The sequence below is a fragment of the Puma concolor genome, chromosome A2 (genome assembly GCF_028749965.1).
Source record: "Puma concolor isolate L17-30 chromosome A2, mPumCon1.1.hap2, whole genome shotgun sequence".
Lineage (NCBI taxonomy): Eukaryota > Metazoa > Chordata > Mammalia > Carnivora > Felidae > Puma > Puma concolor.
In genome coordinates, this window is record NC_141668.1 from 160,165,123 (window position 1) to 160,184,499 (window position 19,377).

Consider the following 19,377-nt stretch of genomic DNA (forward strand, 5'->3'; position numbering starts at 1 on the left):
AAACAGTAAAGAATTACAAACATGCCACTCAAGGGGCACCTGGGTGTCTCAGTCAGCTGGGCGTCCGACTTCGGCTCAGGTCATGATCTCACAGCTCATGAGTTCAAGCCCTGCATCGGGCTCTGCTGACAGCTCAGAGCCTGGAGCCTGCTTCCGATTCTGTCTCCCTCTTTCTCTGCCCGTCCCCCGCTTGTGCTCTGTCTCTCTCTGTCTCTCAACAATGAATAAATGTGGGGAAAAAATTGTAACAAAGATGCCCCTCAAATGAAAAAAGAAGCCTGGGGGCTCCTGGGTGGCTCAGTCAGTAGAGCATCTGACTTCGGCTCAGGTCATGATCTCACGGTCTGTGAGTTTGAGCCCCGCATCAGGCTCCGTGCTGACAGCTCAGAGCCTGGAGCCTGTTTCAGATTCTGTGTCTCCCCCTCTGTCTGACCCTCCCCCGCTCATGCTCTCTCTCTCTCTCTCTCTCTCTCTCTCTCTGTCAAAAATAAATAAACATTTAAAAAAAGAAAAGAAAAAAGAAACCTGGAGTTAAGGAGCATGAATTATACTTTTGCGCTGGAGCGAGTCAGGGAAGTGTGAAACTGTTTTCACGGCCTCACGGCCAGGGGAGAAAAAATCAAAGCCTAGAGTGACATGGGAAAGAAAAGTTGTAAGAAGATCCTCCTTACATAGCTGGAAGCCTCCAGGAGCTACACTGCTCAGGGGGAGAAGACACCGGCAGAGGGGACTGCAAGTGTGACCTCTGCTGGAATTTAAACTGCCTTAGTGATCTTGGCACCACAAGCCTTGAATTCCATTTAACATCATCCTTGACCAGCAAGGCTCGAAGAATGCCTCCTAGAGAAAGCTACCTTCTCCAAGTTCTACACATGTTATTTCAAATATGATAATGGATACTCAAGCAAAGATAAGCAGGCACACGCGACCACTAACCCTACCAGTGAAAACTAGCAAAAACAACAGACCACATAACGGATACAATGATTGCAATGATCAGACACACAGGAGAGCGCATCTATGTTTGTTTCAGTGAACATAGTGACCATGGAAACATAGTGACGGATTCTGGGGTAAGAAAAGTTTGGGTATATTAGATAGGAACAGAGGTCAGAGTGGCCAGAGAGTAGTGGCACTATGGGTTCTCCACTGTGACCCTGAGCTTCAAACATGCCCTTCAGTCAGTCTCTAACGGTGGTCCCTCTCCTACTCAAACACCTTCCATGGCACCCAATTGCCTACAGGATAAAAGCCCTTATTGGGCTGTGGGAGAACCCGCAATCAGCATGGCGGGGGGAGGGGGGGACCATGGTCAGCTGGAATGGCTGCCAGGGTCTTGCGCTCACACACCAGCCTCCCCTCCACCCCACCCCTCGTCCTCCCCCTCCCACTGCGTTCCCGCAGGTCCCGCGCGCCCCCTGCTGGCTGTCAGTGGCGCCCCGGCAGAAGAGACCACACAGTTCTAGTCCTGGGAATCCGCCAGGGAGCGTGTGTAGGGACGGGGTGGATCCCAAGCCAGGGGGAGCTGGCGGGTCACTGGGGGCCCGCGCTCAGCGGCTCCACCCGCAGCCAAAGCCCGCCCTCGGCGCGCAGGATGATCTCCGGCTTCCTGCGGGGCTCCTCCTTGTCGGGCAGGACCCGAAAGCGCAGCAGCGTGAGCGCCAGGACCACCTTTATCTCGGTCAGTGCGAACGTCTGCCCGATGCAGTTCCTGCGGGCGGCAGTGGGAACTCACTCGCCAGGGACCCCAGCAGGTCCCGTCGCGCCCCGAACCTGGCCCGGGACCGCCAGCCCCGCCCGCAGGGATACCGGAGGGGACTAACCGTGCCCGGGACCCCCATATGGGGGTCCCTGAGCTTGGCTCAGATCCCAGCCCTGAGCTCCCAGACAGAGGGAAGGGGCTCTGAGCGCACCGCGGAGCCCTCCTTGGACCCAGCCACCCCCCACTGCCCAGGCCTTTACCCCCAACCTCTGGAGGAGGGGAGAGAAGGAGAACCATCCTCAACACCCCCTTTCCCGCCCCCACAGCCACGTCTGGGATCTCAGGCCCAGGCCCCTGCCCTCACCACCTCATCCCCACCTCCGATGCCCACTGTGCTCACCTGGGTCCCGCGGAGAAGGGAATAAAAGCCAGGGAAGACCTTTCCTTGATGTTTTCTGGGTCAAAGCGGAAAGGATTGTATACCTGGGGGCGGAGAGAGGCGGGACTGTTGGACGGGGTTTCTCAGGACAGCCGGCTTTGGAGACACAGGTGTGCGTTTCATGGAGGGAGCGATTTGCCAGGTCAGAACCCTGAGCCCTCCCTTAGGCCCCGCTAGGGAAGTGGCCAAGCATGAGGGTGGGTGGAGGGGAGGGAGGGGGAGGCAGCACCTCAGGGTCTGGCCACACGGATGGGTTGTGGTGGATCCCGAAAATACTAAGGAGGCAGATAACACCTGTGGGAGGGGAGGGGCCAGTCAGGAAGTGTTTCACCTCTTCCTGCCCGCGAGGCTCCTCCCCCTGGTCTTGTGGGCACCTTTGGGGATGACCCGGCCATCTGGGAGCACGACATCCTGGGTACAGCAGCGGGAGATGGCTGCGACCGGGGGGTGCAACCGCAGACTCTCCTTGATGCACATGGTCAGGAAAGGCAACTGGGCCAGGTCGTCCCTAAGGAAGCCCCCCAACGATTAGCCAGGGATCGAATCACACTCCCGCAGACCTCCAGCTGCTCCCCGGATGCTGTGTCTCCCTCTCTCTCTCTGCCCCTCCCTGTTCTCTCTCTCTCTCTCTCAAAAATAAATATTAAAAAAAAAAATTTTTAAGTATTTCTGAACAAAGCCCAACATTCACACAGTACCTTTAAAAGTTAGAAAGTCTAAAGTTATACAATTTATTTAAAAAGGAAAAAAATCTCTTTGCTGGACTTACCAGGTTATTTCAACAAATAAAAGGCACCCTCCTAGGTGGAATACCTAATATAATGGTGTGGATTCTTTCTAAGTTAATTAATGTATCCAATGCATCCAATTAAAATCTAGTTGGTGTTGTTGGAGCTTAGCAATCTTATTCAGTTTGAAAAACTTAAAGTTCAAAATGTATGTCGATTTAAAAGACCAAAAAAGAGAATCCATTCACCTGATATTAAGACCCATTACAAACGTATGGTGATAATTAAAAAATTAAATTAAATTAAATTAAATTAAATTAAATTAAAAGGCAGCAAACCACTGTTGCAAGAACAGGAAAACAGACCCACAGAACAAGATAGAGAGCACAGAGACAAGTAGGTGAATAGGTGAAAATGTAGCATCTGGTAAAGGAGGCCCCACCACCCCCAGACAAGGGATGGTTCAGACACAGACATAGACACCCCCACAGTCGCACCAACACACACTCCAAAAGAACTGAAGCATCATGCACTCTACATATAAGATGGGGTCTTCTCTTACACGTGAAAGGTAAAGAAATAAGTTTAAAGAAGATGTAATATAGAAGACACTTCTGTTACCTATGAGTAGGAAAGAATTCTTAAAACCCCAAAACATAAACCAGAAGACAAAAAGAAAGGAAATGAAAGAAAGAAAGAAAGAAGAGAACAGAAGAGAAAAGAAAAGAAAACATATTCACAGAATTAAGGATTTCTGTTTAACAAAACACTCCATTCGATGCACCAAATTAACATTCAGATGAGAGATTCACAGAAGATAGTTGCAATAAATATATGGATCTAGAAGAATATCTTGAATAGACAAGGAATTCCTACCAATCAACAAGAGAAATGGCAGGCGACTCAAAAGAGTAGACAAAGGACATGGTCTAGAAATTCATGGGAGCTCAAACTCAGAGATTTAAAACATGAAGAGATGGGGCGCCTGGGTGGCTCAGTCCGTTGAGCATATGACTTCGGTTTACATCATGATCTCGAGGTCCATGAGTTCGAGCCCCGCGTCGGGCTCTGTGCTGAGAGCTCGGAGCCTGGAGCCTGCTTTGGATTCTGTGTCTCCCTCTCTCCCTCTCTCTCTGCCCCTCCCCCGCTTGTGCTCTCTCTCAAAACTAAATAAATAACCATTGAAAAGAAATAACTAAATAACACGTGAAGAGATGCTCCAAGTCGCCGATTACCAGAATGGAAATTATATAGCAATGGGATGTTACCTCATATGTATTCGAGGTGAGAATTAACAAGGTGGGTGATGGTAAAGCCTGGCTGAGGCACCGGGGTGGGGGGACCCCACGCACTGACAGTAAAGGTATGGACAGGAGCCACCACTCTGCAAGGCATCGGCATGGTCAAGGAAAGGCGATGTGTGTTTCATGACCCAGCAAGTTGGCTCTCAGCATAGAACCTGGAGACATTCTCAGACAGGTAGATAAAGACATGAACACCAAGGGGTTCATTGCGGTCATTAGATGGAAACCTTCTGGATATTTAGGTCCAAGGGACTAGAGAGGAACTTTCCATACGACAGTCCAAAGCAACAATCTAAATGTCCATAGAACCACGGATGTCTGACAAAGTCATAGTGTTATGTTTCTGAGAAAGATAAGAACCAGCAGCAGATCTGTGATATAACACAGATCTGTGAATTTTTAAATTTGTTTTAATGTTTATTTATTTTTTGAGTGAGAGAGACAGCATGAGCAGGGAAGGGGCAGAGAGGGAGAGGGAGACAGGGAATCCAAAGCAGGTTCTAGGCTCTGAGCTGTCAGCACAGAGCCCAAGGTGGGGCTCAAATTCATGAATCACGAGATCATGACCTGAGCCAAAATCAAGAGTCGGACGTCCAACCAACTGAGCCACCCAGGTGTCCCATAAACAAAATATTTTTAATAAATAAATCCATTACAAGAAAACGAACAAGTGTTACAGTTTAGCATTAGAATGGGAAGGGCCTTTCCAAGCATTAAAAAAAAAAAAAAAAAAAAAAAAAAACAGAAGCTATAAAAAAAAGTTAATAAACGTGACTCCAAATAAATGAACAAAATCTAAAATAAAGTCAAAAGTCAATCCAGGAAAGAATTTTTGCATAACAGAAAAGGAACTAATTTTCTTTATATGTAAAGAGTCCTCACAAATCAATTTTAAAATGAAAAACAGAAAAAACTCAAAGTAAAAAGGGCAAATTATGCAAATTGAAGCTTCACAGAAAAAGAAATATGCATGGTTCATAAACATGTGAAAATCGTGCTCAGTTTTACCCATTCTTAAAGTGATATTCATTAGGATAATGAAGTATTCTATTCACCTACCAGACTGGCAAGAGTTTTAGAATTTCATTATGCACACTGTCAGCAAAGATGCGAGAAAATTGTCACTCTCAAAATCTGTCTAGAGGAGTGGATTTGTCAAGAGCGATTACATTGTGAAAACTCAAATGGTCTTTGATTCAGCAATTCCACACCCAGAAATGTGTTCTGGAGAGACATCCTCACATGGGAGCAAAAATCAGTGTGTACATGGATGTTTGCTACATCATGTTTATTACGGCATAAGGCTCCAAACTATACAAATGACCCTCGGCAGGGGAATGTTTACGTAATTATGGTACATCCATCTGATGGAATACTACACAGTTATCAAAAGGAGGAAATACAGATCACTAGTCCTATCAAGCACTGCAGGGTAAATCGGTACAGAGGTGCTGAAAGGCAATTCAGCAATATCTGTCATGAATGCAAATCATCACATAAACGTCCCCAACAGAGGGGTGAGCTGAATAAAGTGTGCGATTTACAATTAGAGAGGAGTCGAAAACAACTGTTGAGAGAAAAGAGAAAAGAACAAGTAACCAAATGTGTGTGTGTTTCTATTAAAACCATTATAACTATAGAAATACATAGCTACAAGACCTTCTGAAAAGTCTGAAAGGACATATGACAAATTGATGTCCCTGGAGACCCCTCAGGCGACAGGGGATTGATTAGGCTTGGGGGGACAGCAACAAAGGTGGACCTAACCTTCTCTGTAGTGTTGCATTTTGTGCAAGGAGAAGAAAAAAAAGGACTTCTTCCCATTATGGATTTTGTAATTCAAAATTAATTTCCCAAAACTTACGTCTGGAGGGGAAAGGAAAAGATCTTGAAGTTATATTGTCAGTGTGCATGCCTGAATGCTCTGTGTTTTCTCTCAGCTGTGGAGAGAAAAGACTAGGCGCAAAATGAGAGAGACTGTGGGCACATGGGTGTGGGCAGAGATGATCACTGGAAGCACACCAGAGATCATCAAAGGTGGGGATGGGATTGGGGTGCTGGATAAGGCAGAGGCTTGTGTGAGGTAAGGAAAGTATTTAACCCTGTGCTCCTTTTGCAATATATACGTATATCAAACCCTCGTGGTGTATACCTTGTGTTGTATACACAGTATTTTATGTCAACTATATCTCAATAAACCCGAGATTGAAAAAAGACAAAGGCTTATTATATCCATTGTAAAGCATTTCCCACCATTTGAAGTGTTACCAAGTGCACTGTTTGAAGTTGAGAGACACACAAAAACACTTCTCCCCTTCACACAACTGCTGTACTGAGCCCAGCCTTGAAGTTGAAGGCACTACCTTGAAGTCCTTGAAATTGAAGGACTGAAGTGTTCAATCCAACATCTCTTCCCCATTCTTCAGCCCTTGACCCCAAATCTCCCTGGGACCCCCAGGCTCCACCTCATCTCCTCCAGTTTGCAGATATGTTTAATTCGAATATCTGACTTGTCTCTCCACTGCTCAAACATCTCCCATGGCTCCCCACTGCCTTCCTATATTAGTCACGAATCTCCCTTCAAGAAAGAACTTGATGTCCAGCTCCAAGGAGTGCAGTCGGCTGACAGCCTCCAGTTAGAGGGCCTCTGGGCTCTGCAGCAGCATTCAAGCCAAGGCCACACTCTCTTGGGCAGGTCCCAGCCACTGAGAGAGCATGGTGGGCCCCTACTTTCTGATCACTTCTGCCCAATGTGAGACTCCCTCCCTGAGAGCAGTATCCCTGAACACTTTTATCCAATAAAATCTTTTATCCAATAGAATCTTTTATCCAATACTGGCTTCCCAGAGGACTTGAACTGACACCTTTGGAAAATCTTCACGTGGTTTCCAAAGCAGACCAAGAAGGGCTTCCATTACCAACTACCAGCTCCAGCCTCACTGGGAGCCTCACAGATGATTCACACTGTAAATTTCACAAGGATCCAGCCACGTTTACTTCCTCCGAAACACGCCAGGCCCACCGCTGCATGCCTCCATCAGGGCCTTTGCCCAAACTGTCCGTAAGGCCTGGAGCACTGTCCACTACCCATTCCCAGAGGGCTGAATTCATATTTGCTTCTTTGCTCCCCAGCCTCACCCCCTTCTTTCCTCCATGATCCAGCCTTGACCAAGTAGGACTTAAATGGGACTGGACATGGAGTTGAGAAGGAGGGGCAGTGTAGACATGTTTACTGAACCAAGCAATGGGTAACTTTTTTACCCTCAAGGACTACTTGTGAATCCCTGGAATAGATAGTAGGTGCGAATTAGATATAAGAGCAAAAATTAAGAGCAAGGTTCTCTAGGGGAAATGTGCAAATTCAGGCAGAAAAGCAAGGGAGAGAATTTCATTTACTTAACACACGCTGGATGGCATCTGTTCTACACGCATTGTCACGGTTCTCCAAGCAGCCCTTGGAGGAGACATTCCCTGACCTGTCCTGCCCCCATTTACAGAGGAGAAAGGTGGTACTCAGAAAAGGGAATTGGTTTTATTCAAGTCACATAGCAAGCAAGCAGGGCAATACATGTGGACACTCCAATCTTTCTGTTGCATAAGCCTGCTTTCCCCTGCTCTCCAGGCTGGGTACCATACCCTTGCCTCTGGGTTCTGCTCCTAGTCTCTCTAAGCAACAATGACACAATCAACAAAAGTTCTTTCCCCTTCCCTAGCAGGGGAGCAGAGCCAATGAGAAGGGTTCCAGAACAGGACATGAGGACCTGCACTCACCATTCAATCTCTTTAGGCTCACGGTCCCTCAGGAGCTCCTGCACCTCCTGCCGACAGCGCTCCTGATATTCTGGGTGTTTCGCAAGGTTGTACAGGACCCAGGAGAGACCACTGGCCGTGGTGTCATGGCCTGAGAGGCAGCCAGACAGGCTTGGGTCTCTGGGCTTGTTCAGCACCAGAGGGTGGACAGCGCCCTTCATTAGGGCCCTCAGGGAGGATTGGGAAGATGGGGTGGGATGGGGTGGTCCAGGGCCCACCTGCCAAGTCCCTGGGATTGGACAGACTCCTACCCCCTGCAGTCCCACACTGGGATGCTTACCCCCAAACATGAAGGTGTCAGCTTCAGCTCGGATATCCTCATGGGACAGTTCCTTCCCGTCTTCATCCTGCAGAAAGGGCACGACCTCCTGAATCACACCAGCTCGAGGGCACCTGAGTCTCACCTGAAACAGTCCCTCAGGCTCCATCATCAAAGCAGGATTCGTCCCTCATCATCTCTAGAGCCCTATCCCGCAGGTTTCCCTGTCTCCAGCTTTCTTCACCCAAGCAGCCTTCTACAAAGTCACGTCTAAAACTTATCCCTGACCTGTCTCTCCCTTCCTCAAGCACCTGCCATGGCTCCTCAGTACCCGCTGGGTCAAGTCCAAGTTCTCCCATCTGACTTTTGAAGTCAAGGTCCATTCTAACTCTTGAATTCTGATCCCAGGGAAGCCCACCTTGGCCAGCAGGAGCACATCAATGAAGTCCAAAGTCTTGGCCTTAGCCTTGGCCTTGAGGAAGTCATGGGAGCCCTCAGTAATGAGGGAGCAGCGCCTCTCCTGGATGATGGCATCTGTGAAGTTGTGCACCAGGTCACAAGCCCTGCGGAAGCGCCGCCCATCAGGGGTGAGGTAGTACAGCAAGTCCGGGTGCAGGAAGATCTGCCTCTGCCGTTTCACCACAAGGGCACTGAGCTCCAAGATGGCAGCAATATATTCACTGGGGCTCCTGAAGGGTCAGGCCATAGAGAACAGCTCCTTAACCCACATGAGGCCCTAGGAGTGCCTTCCAACCAGAACCTCAGAAACATGTCCCTACAAAACAGAGTGTCCTTCAGGCATGCTTCTCTCTCCACCTGCCATCTCTGTCAATGGAATCATGGCCCAGACCCTGGGAAGACCTTGGGTATCACACTCATCTCTCTTCTGGCCTACACAGTATCTGCCCCTGCCCATTCCTCCTTACTTTCCTCCAAATCTGCCCCATTTTCGCCACCACATTCAAGCTGCCTCCTCCTCAGATTCTGTGTCTATGTGACAGTTGGTCCTCTCTCGAGTCCGATGTCCAAGAACAGCTGTGACCATGACCTTCATCTACTCAAACACTTTCCACCTTCCATCTCTGGAACCTCAGGATAAAGCTCAGACCCCTTTGCTTCACCTTTCAATATCCTTAAGATTAGCCCCCCTGCCAACCCTCCAATCTCATTCCCAAGGTGGCACATGCTTTATTCATCCTAGTCCTGTTGGCCTTTATCAAGCATTTTTGCTTACCTGAAACCTTACCTTTCTCTTTCCCTTCCTTGTCCTTCTTTGTCTCACTCTGATCCATCTCCTCCAGGAAGTCCCATCTGATCACCCTGGCCACCCTCCCTTCTCCACCGACTCCCTTGGGTCTACGGTTCATGTTCCCAGGTCCTGAGCAAGCACTCACTCCTGGCAATTGCTGTCAAAACTGAAGACACATTTCTGCAGACTGTCCAGGGTCATGAGGCTGATGTGCTCAAACATGTCCAATCGGGTGCTGCCCGCTGAGACTAGGCGCTTCCACTTGGCCTGGACAGAGAAAGGGGCACATCTGGGGCAGGAACCTACATCCCTTGAGCTCCCCTTCAGCCCCAATCACCAGGATGGACTCCCCAAAACCCAGGCTCCTGGTCCTCCACCCCAGGCACCCATCTCCAGGGAGGACCAGGCTTGGGTGGGAATAGAAACTCTTACTATTAAGACCCAATGGCTGGGGGTCAGGAGACCTCAGTGCAAATCCTGGCTCTGCTTCCTACACCCCTGTGTGCCCTTGGTCAACTCACTGCTGCCCTCTGGACTCCACCTGTCAAAGCTTCAGTAACAGTTAAGATGACTTGCTCTGTTGTCAGACAAACCGGGTTGGAATCCCAACTCCATTTATTAGCTCACTTGCTAGCTGTGTGAATGGGAGCATGCTCCCTAACCTCTCTGAGCCTCAGTTTCATCACCTGTAGTGAGACAATAATCATCATCTCTACCTTATATGGTTGTGGAAATTAGATAAGACAACGTGTGCAATAGAACTGGTGCATGAGGGGCAGTGGGGAGGCTCAGTCGGTTACGTGTCCAACTTGGGCTCAGGTCATGTTCTCATGGTTCCTGATATATACCAAGAGCTAAGTAACCATTAGCTCTCACCCTCATCTTCGTCATTATCATAGAGGTAGGCGACTGTTGCAAAAATGTCTCCATTTCCTCATCCCTCCCTCTACCTTCACCCTTTGCAATGAGGTTTGGCAGATCTTCCATTAGGAGGTAAAACCTCTTTCTCCAGCTCTTGAATTGGAGCTGGATGTGGGACTTGCTTCCGCCAACAGAAGAAGGTGGAGGTCCCGGTTGCCTGTTCTGAAACTAGGCTTCAAGAGGTACTGCATGTTTCTGCTTGTTCTCTTGGAGCCCAGGGTCTACCATGCGATCAAGCCTAGGCTAGCCTACTGGAAGATGAGGGACAAATGCAGGAGTCTGGTTGTCCCACCAAGGCCATCCTAGACTAGCCAACCATTAGCCAAGCCCCAAATGTGTGGCAGAGCTGAGCCTGGAAAAGCAGAGCTGTCTCCCAAACCCAGCCATGGCCACAGACACCTGAGTGATTCCAGCCAAAATAAGAACTATTCTCCGGACTCATCATCTTGCGAGCAATAAAACACAAATTCTTTCAACCTCATGAGTTTTAAGGTGCAGTTCAGTGAAGAAAGAGCTACTATACAATCCTCATCATTAGTGTCTCAAGTTTCACAGAGTTTCAGTGAGGCAGATTAGAAGCTAACACCTTCCGAGCACCTACAATGTGCCAGGACCGTGATTCCATTACATCATCTTGACCACCCTTTAAGAAGGGCTTATAATCCTCATTTGACACATGGGGAAACTGATGCTTGGAGAAGAAATAGAATGGCCCGAAAGTCATTTAGCAAAGCCAGGACTCCAGGCCACTCCCCTTTTCCCAAGGTTCCAGCCAGGAAAACCTTTCCCAAGGCCTTGGGAAGCCTTTCCCAAGGCTCCAGTGGGTTTCAACTCACATGCATGATGTCTGCACTTTTGTTGAAAATCTTCACATAGGATTTCAAGATTTCAAAGTGGAAGGCAGGTGTCAGCAAACGACGGTGGTGGCTCCACTTGTCACCAGCAGTCAGCAGGAGCCCATCCCCTAGTAGAGGCAGCCACGAGGAGTAGGCAAGGGCAGTGCTTTCCCCTGAGACCCCAAGGTTGTCCCCAACCTCCTTCACTTAACAGTTACTCACCCAGCCAGGGCCTCAGAAAGCTGTAGAAAAACTTATCCTTGGGCACGATGGTGGCTGGCAGGAGAGACAGATCATCAGGGGCCATAGAGAAGAGGCAGGGATGGGCTTTGGGTTGGGGGGTGGAGGATCCAAGCCAGGGGAATGCATACTCCCTCCAACCTCCATAGTGGGAACTGTATAGTGCAGAGTGGGGAGGTGAAGGGGGACAAGACCAGGCTGCAGCACAGAGCAGAGCAAAGGCAGAGCCCATGGACCTACCCCTAGGTACTTAGATGCTCCCGAAAATAAGGCACAACACACCCAACATGCCTTGATATGGCTCCTTGCCGGTCCGACATGTTCAAAACACCCAAGCACAAATCAGCACTCCACAAAATGCTTTAAAGGGACCTAGGACATTGCACCTGTCCCAGAACCCTCTGACGTCTCCTGGGACTTCTGACATGGCCCCAACACATGGTAACGTGCCCTGACACGAAACAACATGCGTAACACACACTGGCCTCATACAGCATCCTCTGAATGGACCCAAGGACAATCTGACACGACCTCAGTGTGTCTCATAGACGGTCCCTGGCAGGACTTAAATATGGTCCCACTAATGTCCCAGACATGGCCCAGGTGTGACCTAGCCTTTCTCAGGATTCTCTTCTATCGCATAGTTATCATTAAGTGCTTAGGCTCAGGGGCTCCTCTGTCCTTAAGAGACCAAACAGTGTTGCCACCCTCAGATGCTGAGCTCCACCCACCACAAAGAGCTGCCACTGCTCCCTCGTGCCTCTAGACCAGCTCCCCACAACACTCTGGCCATCTCCCTACCCCAAATCCCCTTCCAACTAAAGGTCCCTCCTACCAGAGGCAGTTAGGGCAGCCAAGAACACACAGAAGTAAGAGAGAGCCTTCAGCATGCTATGTGACCTTGAGAAGTTATTAAGCCCCCTTGAGCCTCCGTTTCCTCACCCAAGAAATGCCCCCCTAGCAGAGATGCCAGTGAATGGACATCTGTGGTATCTGCCTGTCCATCCCCTTCTGGAACCAACACCTCGCTCCTCTTCCTCCTTCAGTCCAAGTAGCTAGGGAGGGTGGCCATGCCACTCCATCCTCCGTTCCAGAGCTGAACATATGACCCTAACCCTTAACAATCAAGTTGCCATGACTAGAGGAAGAATTGGTCCCTGTGACCCAAGCCAGGCCAATTTAAGAGAATCCTGCAACTATTTCTGGGTCTTCAGAGAATGAGCTCACGTTTTCATTGGGGTTGAGCTTCTTAGACTCATCTTTGTCAGCATGAGAGTGAAGCTGTCACCAAGGAACACAGAACTACAAGAGAAAGACAGATTCCCAATGGCACTGTTTGAAGACTGGATCCAACCACGCCTGAAGACAACATTCCTTCAGCTTTTCAGTCAATAGATTCCCTTTCTTCTCTTAGACCAACATTGCTGAATTTCCACCACTCAAAACTGAAAATTACTGGGAACCAGAGAGAGCCAGGGACCTGCCAGGGTCACCCAGCAGGTTAATGGCAGGTCTCCACCAATACTACCCACTTCCCTGCTCAACCTGGTCTGTCCAGAGGTGCGAAGAACTGGGAACAGGGACAAGGGAGTGGCTGGGTCGGGTGCTCCTGGGAGAGATACCTGGGGCCTGGAGCAGGGGGGCAACAAACTTGGGGTGGACGAACCGCAGAAGTGGGTAGAAGGGCCCCATCCACCACAGGTGAACATCACGGAAGCTGTAGCTCAGACTCTCCATGAACCTCAAGCCTTCTTCATTGTTCTTTTCCTGGGGGTGGCAGGGTGGAGGAGGGAGACCAGGTCAGGCAGCAGCCCCAGAAGCTTACAACTTCCCACTGCATCCCCCCTTCTGCCTGCATTATTAGTCTACACCTCTTCATCTCACTAAGTCAGCTTAACTTTGTTGGTCTGTTTGTCTCTTTTTGTGTGTCTATCTATGTGCGTCTCCCTCTCCCTTCACTCTTACAATCTTCATATGTTTCTTTGGGTAGGTGATAGACATCCAGATGATAATAGCTAGATGATGGAGAGCTACATGATGATGATAGATAGATGATAGATAGATAGATAGATAGATAGAGATAGAGAGATAGATAGAGATAGATAGATGATAGAGAGATAGATACAGAGAGAGAGAGAGAGAGAGAGAGAGAGAGAGAGAGAAGAGGGATGACAGATAAATGGGAAGATGGTTGTATGGATGCATGGACAGATGGACAGACAGACAGATAGATGGATGCATGGATGGATGGAAGGATAGATGGATGCATGCATGCATGGACAGACAGATGGATGGATGGATGCATAGATGCATGGATGGATGGACGCTTGGATGGATGGGTGGATGGATGGACAGACGTATGGATGCATGCATGCATGCATGCATGGGTGGATGGATGAAGAGAGAAAGGAAAGAGATGAGAGATGGATGGGTAGATGATAGATGATATGTGTTTGTGTATGTTTCTTTTACATTCTCTGTATGTCCTGACTCCCTCACTTTTTCTCTGTATCTCTCTCTTTCTTCACCCCTATTTCTCTCTCCATCTCTCCCACTCCCCATGTCTGTGTCTCCTAACCTGCACACCCTCCATGGCTCCCCAGAACCCTAAGAATAAACCCCCTGCCCCTACACAGTCCTGCAGCCCCGCTGGCTCTGCTGTCCCCTCCACCTTCTCCCTGCCTCTCACCAGCATTGCTCTTTATGCACTCAACTCATGGTTGCTCAAAACCCTGGTGCTCGCAAGGCAGTGGGGTGGCTCAGTTGGTTAAGCATCTGACTCTATTTTTGGCATGGGTCATGATCTCACGGTTCGTGAATTCAAGAGCTGTACTGACATGTGGAGCCTGCTTGGGATTCTCTCTCCCACTCTCTCCCTCTGCCCCTCCCCCACTCATGCGTGTTCTCTCTCTCTCTCTCTCTCTCTCTCAAAATAAATAAATAAACTTTAAGAAAACAGGTGTTGGGCGCCTGGGTGGCGCAGTCGGTTAAGCGTCCGACTTCAGCCAGGTCACGATCTCACGGTCCGTGAGTTCGAGCCCCGCGTCAGGCTCTGGGCTGATGGCTCAGAGCCTGGAGCCTGTTTCCGATTCTGTGTCTCCCTCTCACTCTGCCCCTCCCCCGTTCATGCTCTGTCTCTCTCTGTCCCAAAAATAAATAAACATTGAAAAAAAAATTAAAAAAAAAAGAAAAACAGGTGTTTGCTCTGTCCCCTCCAGGCCTTTGAGTGGGCTATTCCTCTCCACAGTATATACTTTCTCTTCTTTTCTTAAAAAATTCCTACCCAGGGCACCTGGGTGGCTCAGTCGGTTGAGCATCCGACTTTGGCTCAGGTCATGATCTGGCAGTCTGTGAGTTCGAGCCCCTCATCGGGCTCTGTGCCGACAGCTCAGAGCCTAGAGCCTGCTTCTGATGCTGTGTCTCCCTCTCTCTCTGCCCCTCCCCTCATGCTCTGTCTCTCTCTGTCTCAGAAATAAATAAAACATTTTAAAAAAATAAAAAAAAATACCTACCCATCAGACCAGACCCCCTTCCAACAACTCCTTCTCTAAGAAGGCTCCCAGCCTACCCAAACAGCAGATGCCTTGCTTCCCCTCTGAGTTCCTCTTACCCCTGTCTCTCCGTCAGACCCACTCTGACCACACAGGATTGAGGGTGTCTCTAGCTCTACATGCCCAAGATTGGGGTTCCCCCAAGACAATACCTGGGACTGAGCCTCCCCAAGGACACTCCTGAAGCAGTGTCCAGAAGAAAGCAATGACCAAAGTCGCCCAAGAGCAGAAAGGACCTTGGAATCCACAGGGACCTCACAGAAGCCTGGCAGGGAGGGGTATGTGGCCCTCAGATGCTGCCACAGTGCCCATGGCCACATATTCCAGATGGGTACCTGTGGCATGATGACAGAGCAGGCAATGCCACGGTGGCAAGAAATGATGGGAGCCCAAGCAGATCATAAACCCTGCGAGTAGGCAGCCACCAGCTGAATTAAGACCCTCAAGCCCTGCTCTGTGAGGTGGACCTACAAGCAAGACAGGGGCCATCACCTCCGCAGAAGGAGCCACGGCAAGTTCCCCTGCAACCTCTGCCGTGGTTAGTGTGTCCAGACTCTGCATAGACGGAGGGGATCTCTGTTTCTTCATGCTCCTTCCCATGGGGACAGAGGGATCCCGGAAGACTCTCCATGTCGCAAGGGTCCCTCCCAGGACACAGGGAGAAGACACGCTCTCTGCCCCTAGAGAGGCCGACCTTGGCTTGAGAAGTCAGATCTTTCTTCTCCTGGGAGTCGTTCCAACCTCAGGGAGGTGCCCACAGGAACAGCAGGGTGGCCTCACGTTTTGTACTGGGGCTCGTTCCCATGTCCTGTCATGTCCTGGCCAGTCCACACAGCTCCCCCCCACCCCCGCTCCCCAGATGGTGAAGGTGTGCAGACCTTCCAGCTCTGACAGACCCCAGGACACAGGTGTGAGCTCTGCCCATCAGTCAGGAGGGCAGCTCCCACCTACGTCCTCTTCTGCCCACCAGCTGGCATGGTGCATCCCATCTGTCTGTCTGTCTGTCTGTCTATGTACCTGTCTATCTACCTCTACCTATGAACCTATGGACTACCTATGAACCTATCCCCTGAACCTATGGACTCCCCCATCAGCCGTGCCTTTTACAAATGAAGAAACCCAGGCTGCGTCTCCCAAAAGGAGAAGCAGGGGGGCTTGCCTCCCAGTGACGCATCTTCTCCAATCCCACAGGAAGCCCCATCCTGGCCTGACAAATACTTCCAGGTGCTCCAGACAGGTGAATACAAGTCATTTTCACTTTTGTGACTGTTCCCTGCTCCCTAAGAACTCTGAGGCATTTGAGGAGATTGACCCAGAGAGGGAGAGTGACTCAGCTGAGGTCACACAGCTGAGTGAAGAGTGACCAAGACCAGCCTCCATGGCCAAGCCCTCATAGGAGGTGTAGGAACTGTAATTTTATAACATTCCTGCTACCTCCATAACTTGCTGAGAAATTGCCAACACCCAGAATATCAGGTAACATTCAGGACAAGCTTAGGGCATCCTGTTGTGTAATGAGCTGGTTTGTGGGAGGGCAGGGGTGGAGCTGGCCCCTGTCCCTTTGGCATTGGATGACCAAGGGAGGTGATGGTAAGTTCATCCAAACCTAGAACAAGGCCTCCACCATGACATTATCAAACAGTTATTAAGTGCCAACTGTATGTCAGCTCCTGAGCTGGGCATTATAGATACCAATCTATACCCAGTGCCACTGTCTAGTGAGAGAGAGAAAAAGAGAGATAATAAACAAATAACTGGACAATTAACTGTTTGAGTGTGAGCAGGACCAAGTCAGAGGTCAAGGTCCAGGGGGGGAAGTCAAGGGAGGCTCGTAGAAATTACACCTGAGCTGAAAATGCAACCAGAAAAGGAGGGATCGACCCAGTGGCTGCAGGAAGGGAAGCCCTTCCAGGCAAAGGAGCAGCACAAGCAAAGGGCCTGAGGTAGGAAGGGTTTGGCTCGTGGAGGAGAGAAAGCAGGAGCTTGGGGGGTCCAGGGTGTGCACGGGGCCAGGAGGGCAGCAGAGCCTGGCCAGGCAACACGTGGTCTCTCTCTAGAATGATGATCAGTCTTACAGAATGGTTTTCAGCTGAGTAGTGGTGTTAACAGAAGTGAAATTTCAGAAAAACCTCTCCTGGGTTAAAGACAGAAAGGACCACAGGGGAGACGGGAGAGCTGGAAGCTTATAATTCATTTGTGGTGGGAGTTGATGGCCCCCTTGGGAGTCAGAGCCCCCCCAGGTGAGGCAATGGCCTGGGGAGCCAGAGAAGAGGACGGGTGGGTTAGGACCCTGAAGGCTCCCCGCATGGAAAGGTGGGGTGAGGAAGAGCCAAGTGGAGACCGGGGCTGGGTGGTGTGCGAGAACCCAGAAGACAAGGATTCTGGGCAGCTGCGGTGGTCAGCAGGACCAGATTGCTTCCGGGGGGTGATGAGGTCATGGTCATGTCCTGGAAACATGACAGGGGTGGGAACCAGGCAGGAGTGGATGAAGACGGGCTGCCGAGATGCAGACACTGAATGAAATAGGTTTGGTCACGAAGGTCAAGGCCAGGGTGATTCCTTCTGAAAGGGGAAGTGGTCAACTTTTATCCCAGTTGGGCAATGGGGCTCGTTGATGTATCTTGGGAGTGAAAGGCAAGATCACAAAAAGGAGGCAGAAGAAAAGGGCGCACAGCCCACCCCTCTCCTCCAGCCCAGCAGCACCCCATGGCGGGAGAGGGGAGCAGAGGTCAGAACTGATTCCTGTGGGGAAGCCAAACCCCACAGATGCGATGTGTTTGCCTGAGGCCAGCAAACATGGGCCAGGCAGGGAGCGGACCCTGCACGGTGGCCCCTGGCAAGATTGTGGGGACACCGGGGAACTTGGCTCTTTGCAGCCCTCCTCTGCTGTCCCAGACCCCAGCCCCACCCCAGGTCCCTGTTCCCCACCCTTGGGAAAGTGCCTCAACCCCGATGCCCCAGGCCCGTCCTGCCACCCACACTCACCAGTCCCAGGTGACCCCAAAACCAGCTCTGCTTCGGGGGCTGTGGGAAACACCGGAGGCGGCAGCAGGTGTCATAGAAGCTGTAGCTCCAGGCCAGGACGCGGGCCAAGAGCCAGGAGGCCCCCACCAGCAGCAGGAGCAGCCATGGGGAGGCTGCCACCTGCCCAAGTCCCAGCCAGGACAGGCTCAGCATCCTGGAGGCAGAGGGGACAGATTTTGCTGAGGCCGAGGAAATGGGCCCAAGGGTGAGCTCTCTGGACTCTTCAGGAACAGAGGGAGAGCCCCTCCCCCACACCGGGATGGGAGGGGCATGGACAGACAGGGGTAGGGATAGTGAGTGCTCAGCACTGGGCAAACAGTGATTCAGAGAGGGGAGGAGGACCTAGACAATTCCAGAGGGAGAGGCAGAGTGAGTGAGAGGGAGACAAAGACAGAGAGTGAGAGATAGCTAACCACCCACCAGTAGCCACTCTGCTCCCAGCGGCTCTCTGGAGCCACCCCACCCTTGGGCAGCATCCTTCACTACCCAGGATCAAGACCCCCAGCCAGGTACCTTCAGACCAGGGCAGCTTATCCACACAGCCTCCTCTCCCCTCCTCTTGGAAAGTCTTTGTCCCTGGCGCCTGACCTAGGGGACACTGGCAGTGGCCAGGCTAAACCAGCCAATCCCTGCCTGCCTGCTTACCTCCTCCCCACCTGGCAGTGGCCCAACTAGTAGGTGGGGGAGGGGGACTTCCGTGTTATAAAGAGAGTATGGGAATGAGTTCTCACAACTCAGCATCCCCCACATGGGGGTGGGGGATCCGTTGACAGATGGGCAAAGGTGACTCCTGGCCCCCAACTAACAGCCACCCCTGCCCTTTCAAGGCCAGCAGGGCACAGCAGGGAAAAGCTTGAACGTGAGAGTTCAGGTGCCATGGGGGCAGGGTGCAGCCAAGCCTAGTCCCAAAACATCTCTGGGGCTCCTCTCCACGTACGAGGCAGGTCAGAGGCATGCACCATTTCCCAGCACAGAATCAGGAAGCCTCGGGCCTCCGGGCTGCACAGCCTGGCAGGAGTTCAAGCCCTGCCTCCAAGCAGCCTAGGGCCTGGGCTGACACAAGACCACTGGGGGCAGGAACAAAAAGCCCTTCTGGCTGGGGGTTACTTGCATCAGACTCAGGGGGTAAAGGGCCCAGTGGGAAGAAGGCACCTGGAGGTGAGAGGGTAAGGCTGCAGGAGGCCAGGAGAGGGAGGGGGGCCCAGACAGAGCTGGGAGACCCTGCACGCAGTTCAACCCCCTCCTGGCTGTGACCTTAGGCTGTGCTGGCCCTCTCTAGGCTCAGTCTTGCCATCTGGGAAATGGGATGTCAGA

General features: G+C 50.9%; 1 protein-coding gene across 1 annotated transcript; it reads right to left on the reverse strand.

Moving 5' to 3' along the window:
* Positions 1-1,003: 1,003 nt before the first annotated feature.
* On the reverse strand, positions 1,004-18,633 carry LOC147583690 (cytochrome P450 4F3-like). Its single transcript, XM_086698780.1, has 13 exons — positions 18,484-18,633; positions 18,025-18,217; positions 13,111-13,255; positions 11,471-11,524; positions 11,249-11,376; positions 9,637-9,758; positions 8,661-8,931; positions 8,264-8,330; positions 7,945-8,074; positions 2,516-2,649; positions 2,371-2,435; positions 2,103-2,185; positions 1,004-1,711 (listed from the first exon to the last, which is right to left on the reverse strand). The coding sequence occupies exons 1-13, from the start codon at positions 18,537-18,539 to the stop codon at positions 1,534-1,536; spliced, it is 1,626 nt and encodes a 541-aa protein (XP_086554906.1). The 5' UTR covers positions 18,540-18,633; the 3' UTR covers positions 1,004-1,533.
* Between the last annotated feature and the right edge of the window lie 744 nt (positions 18,634-19,377).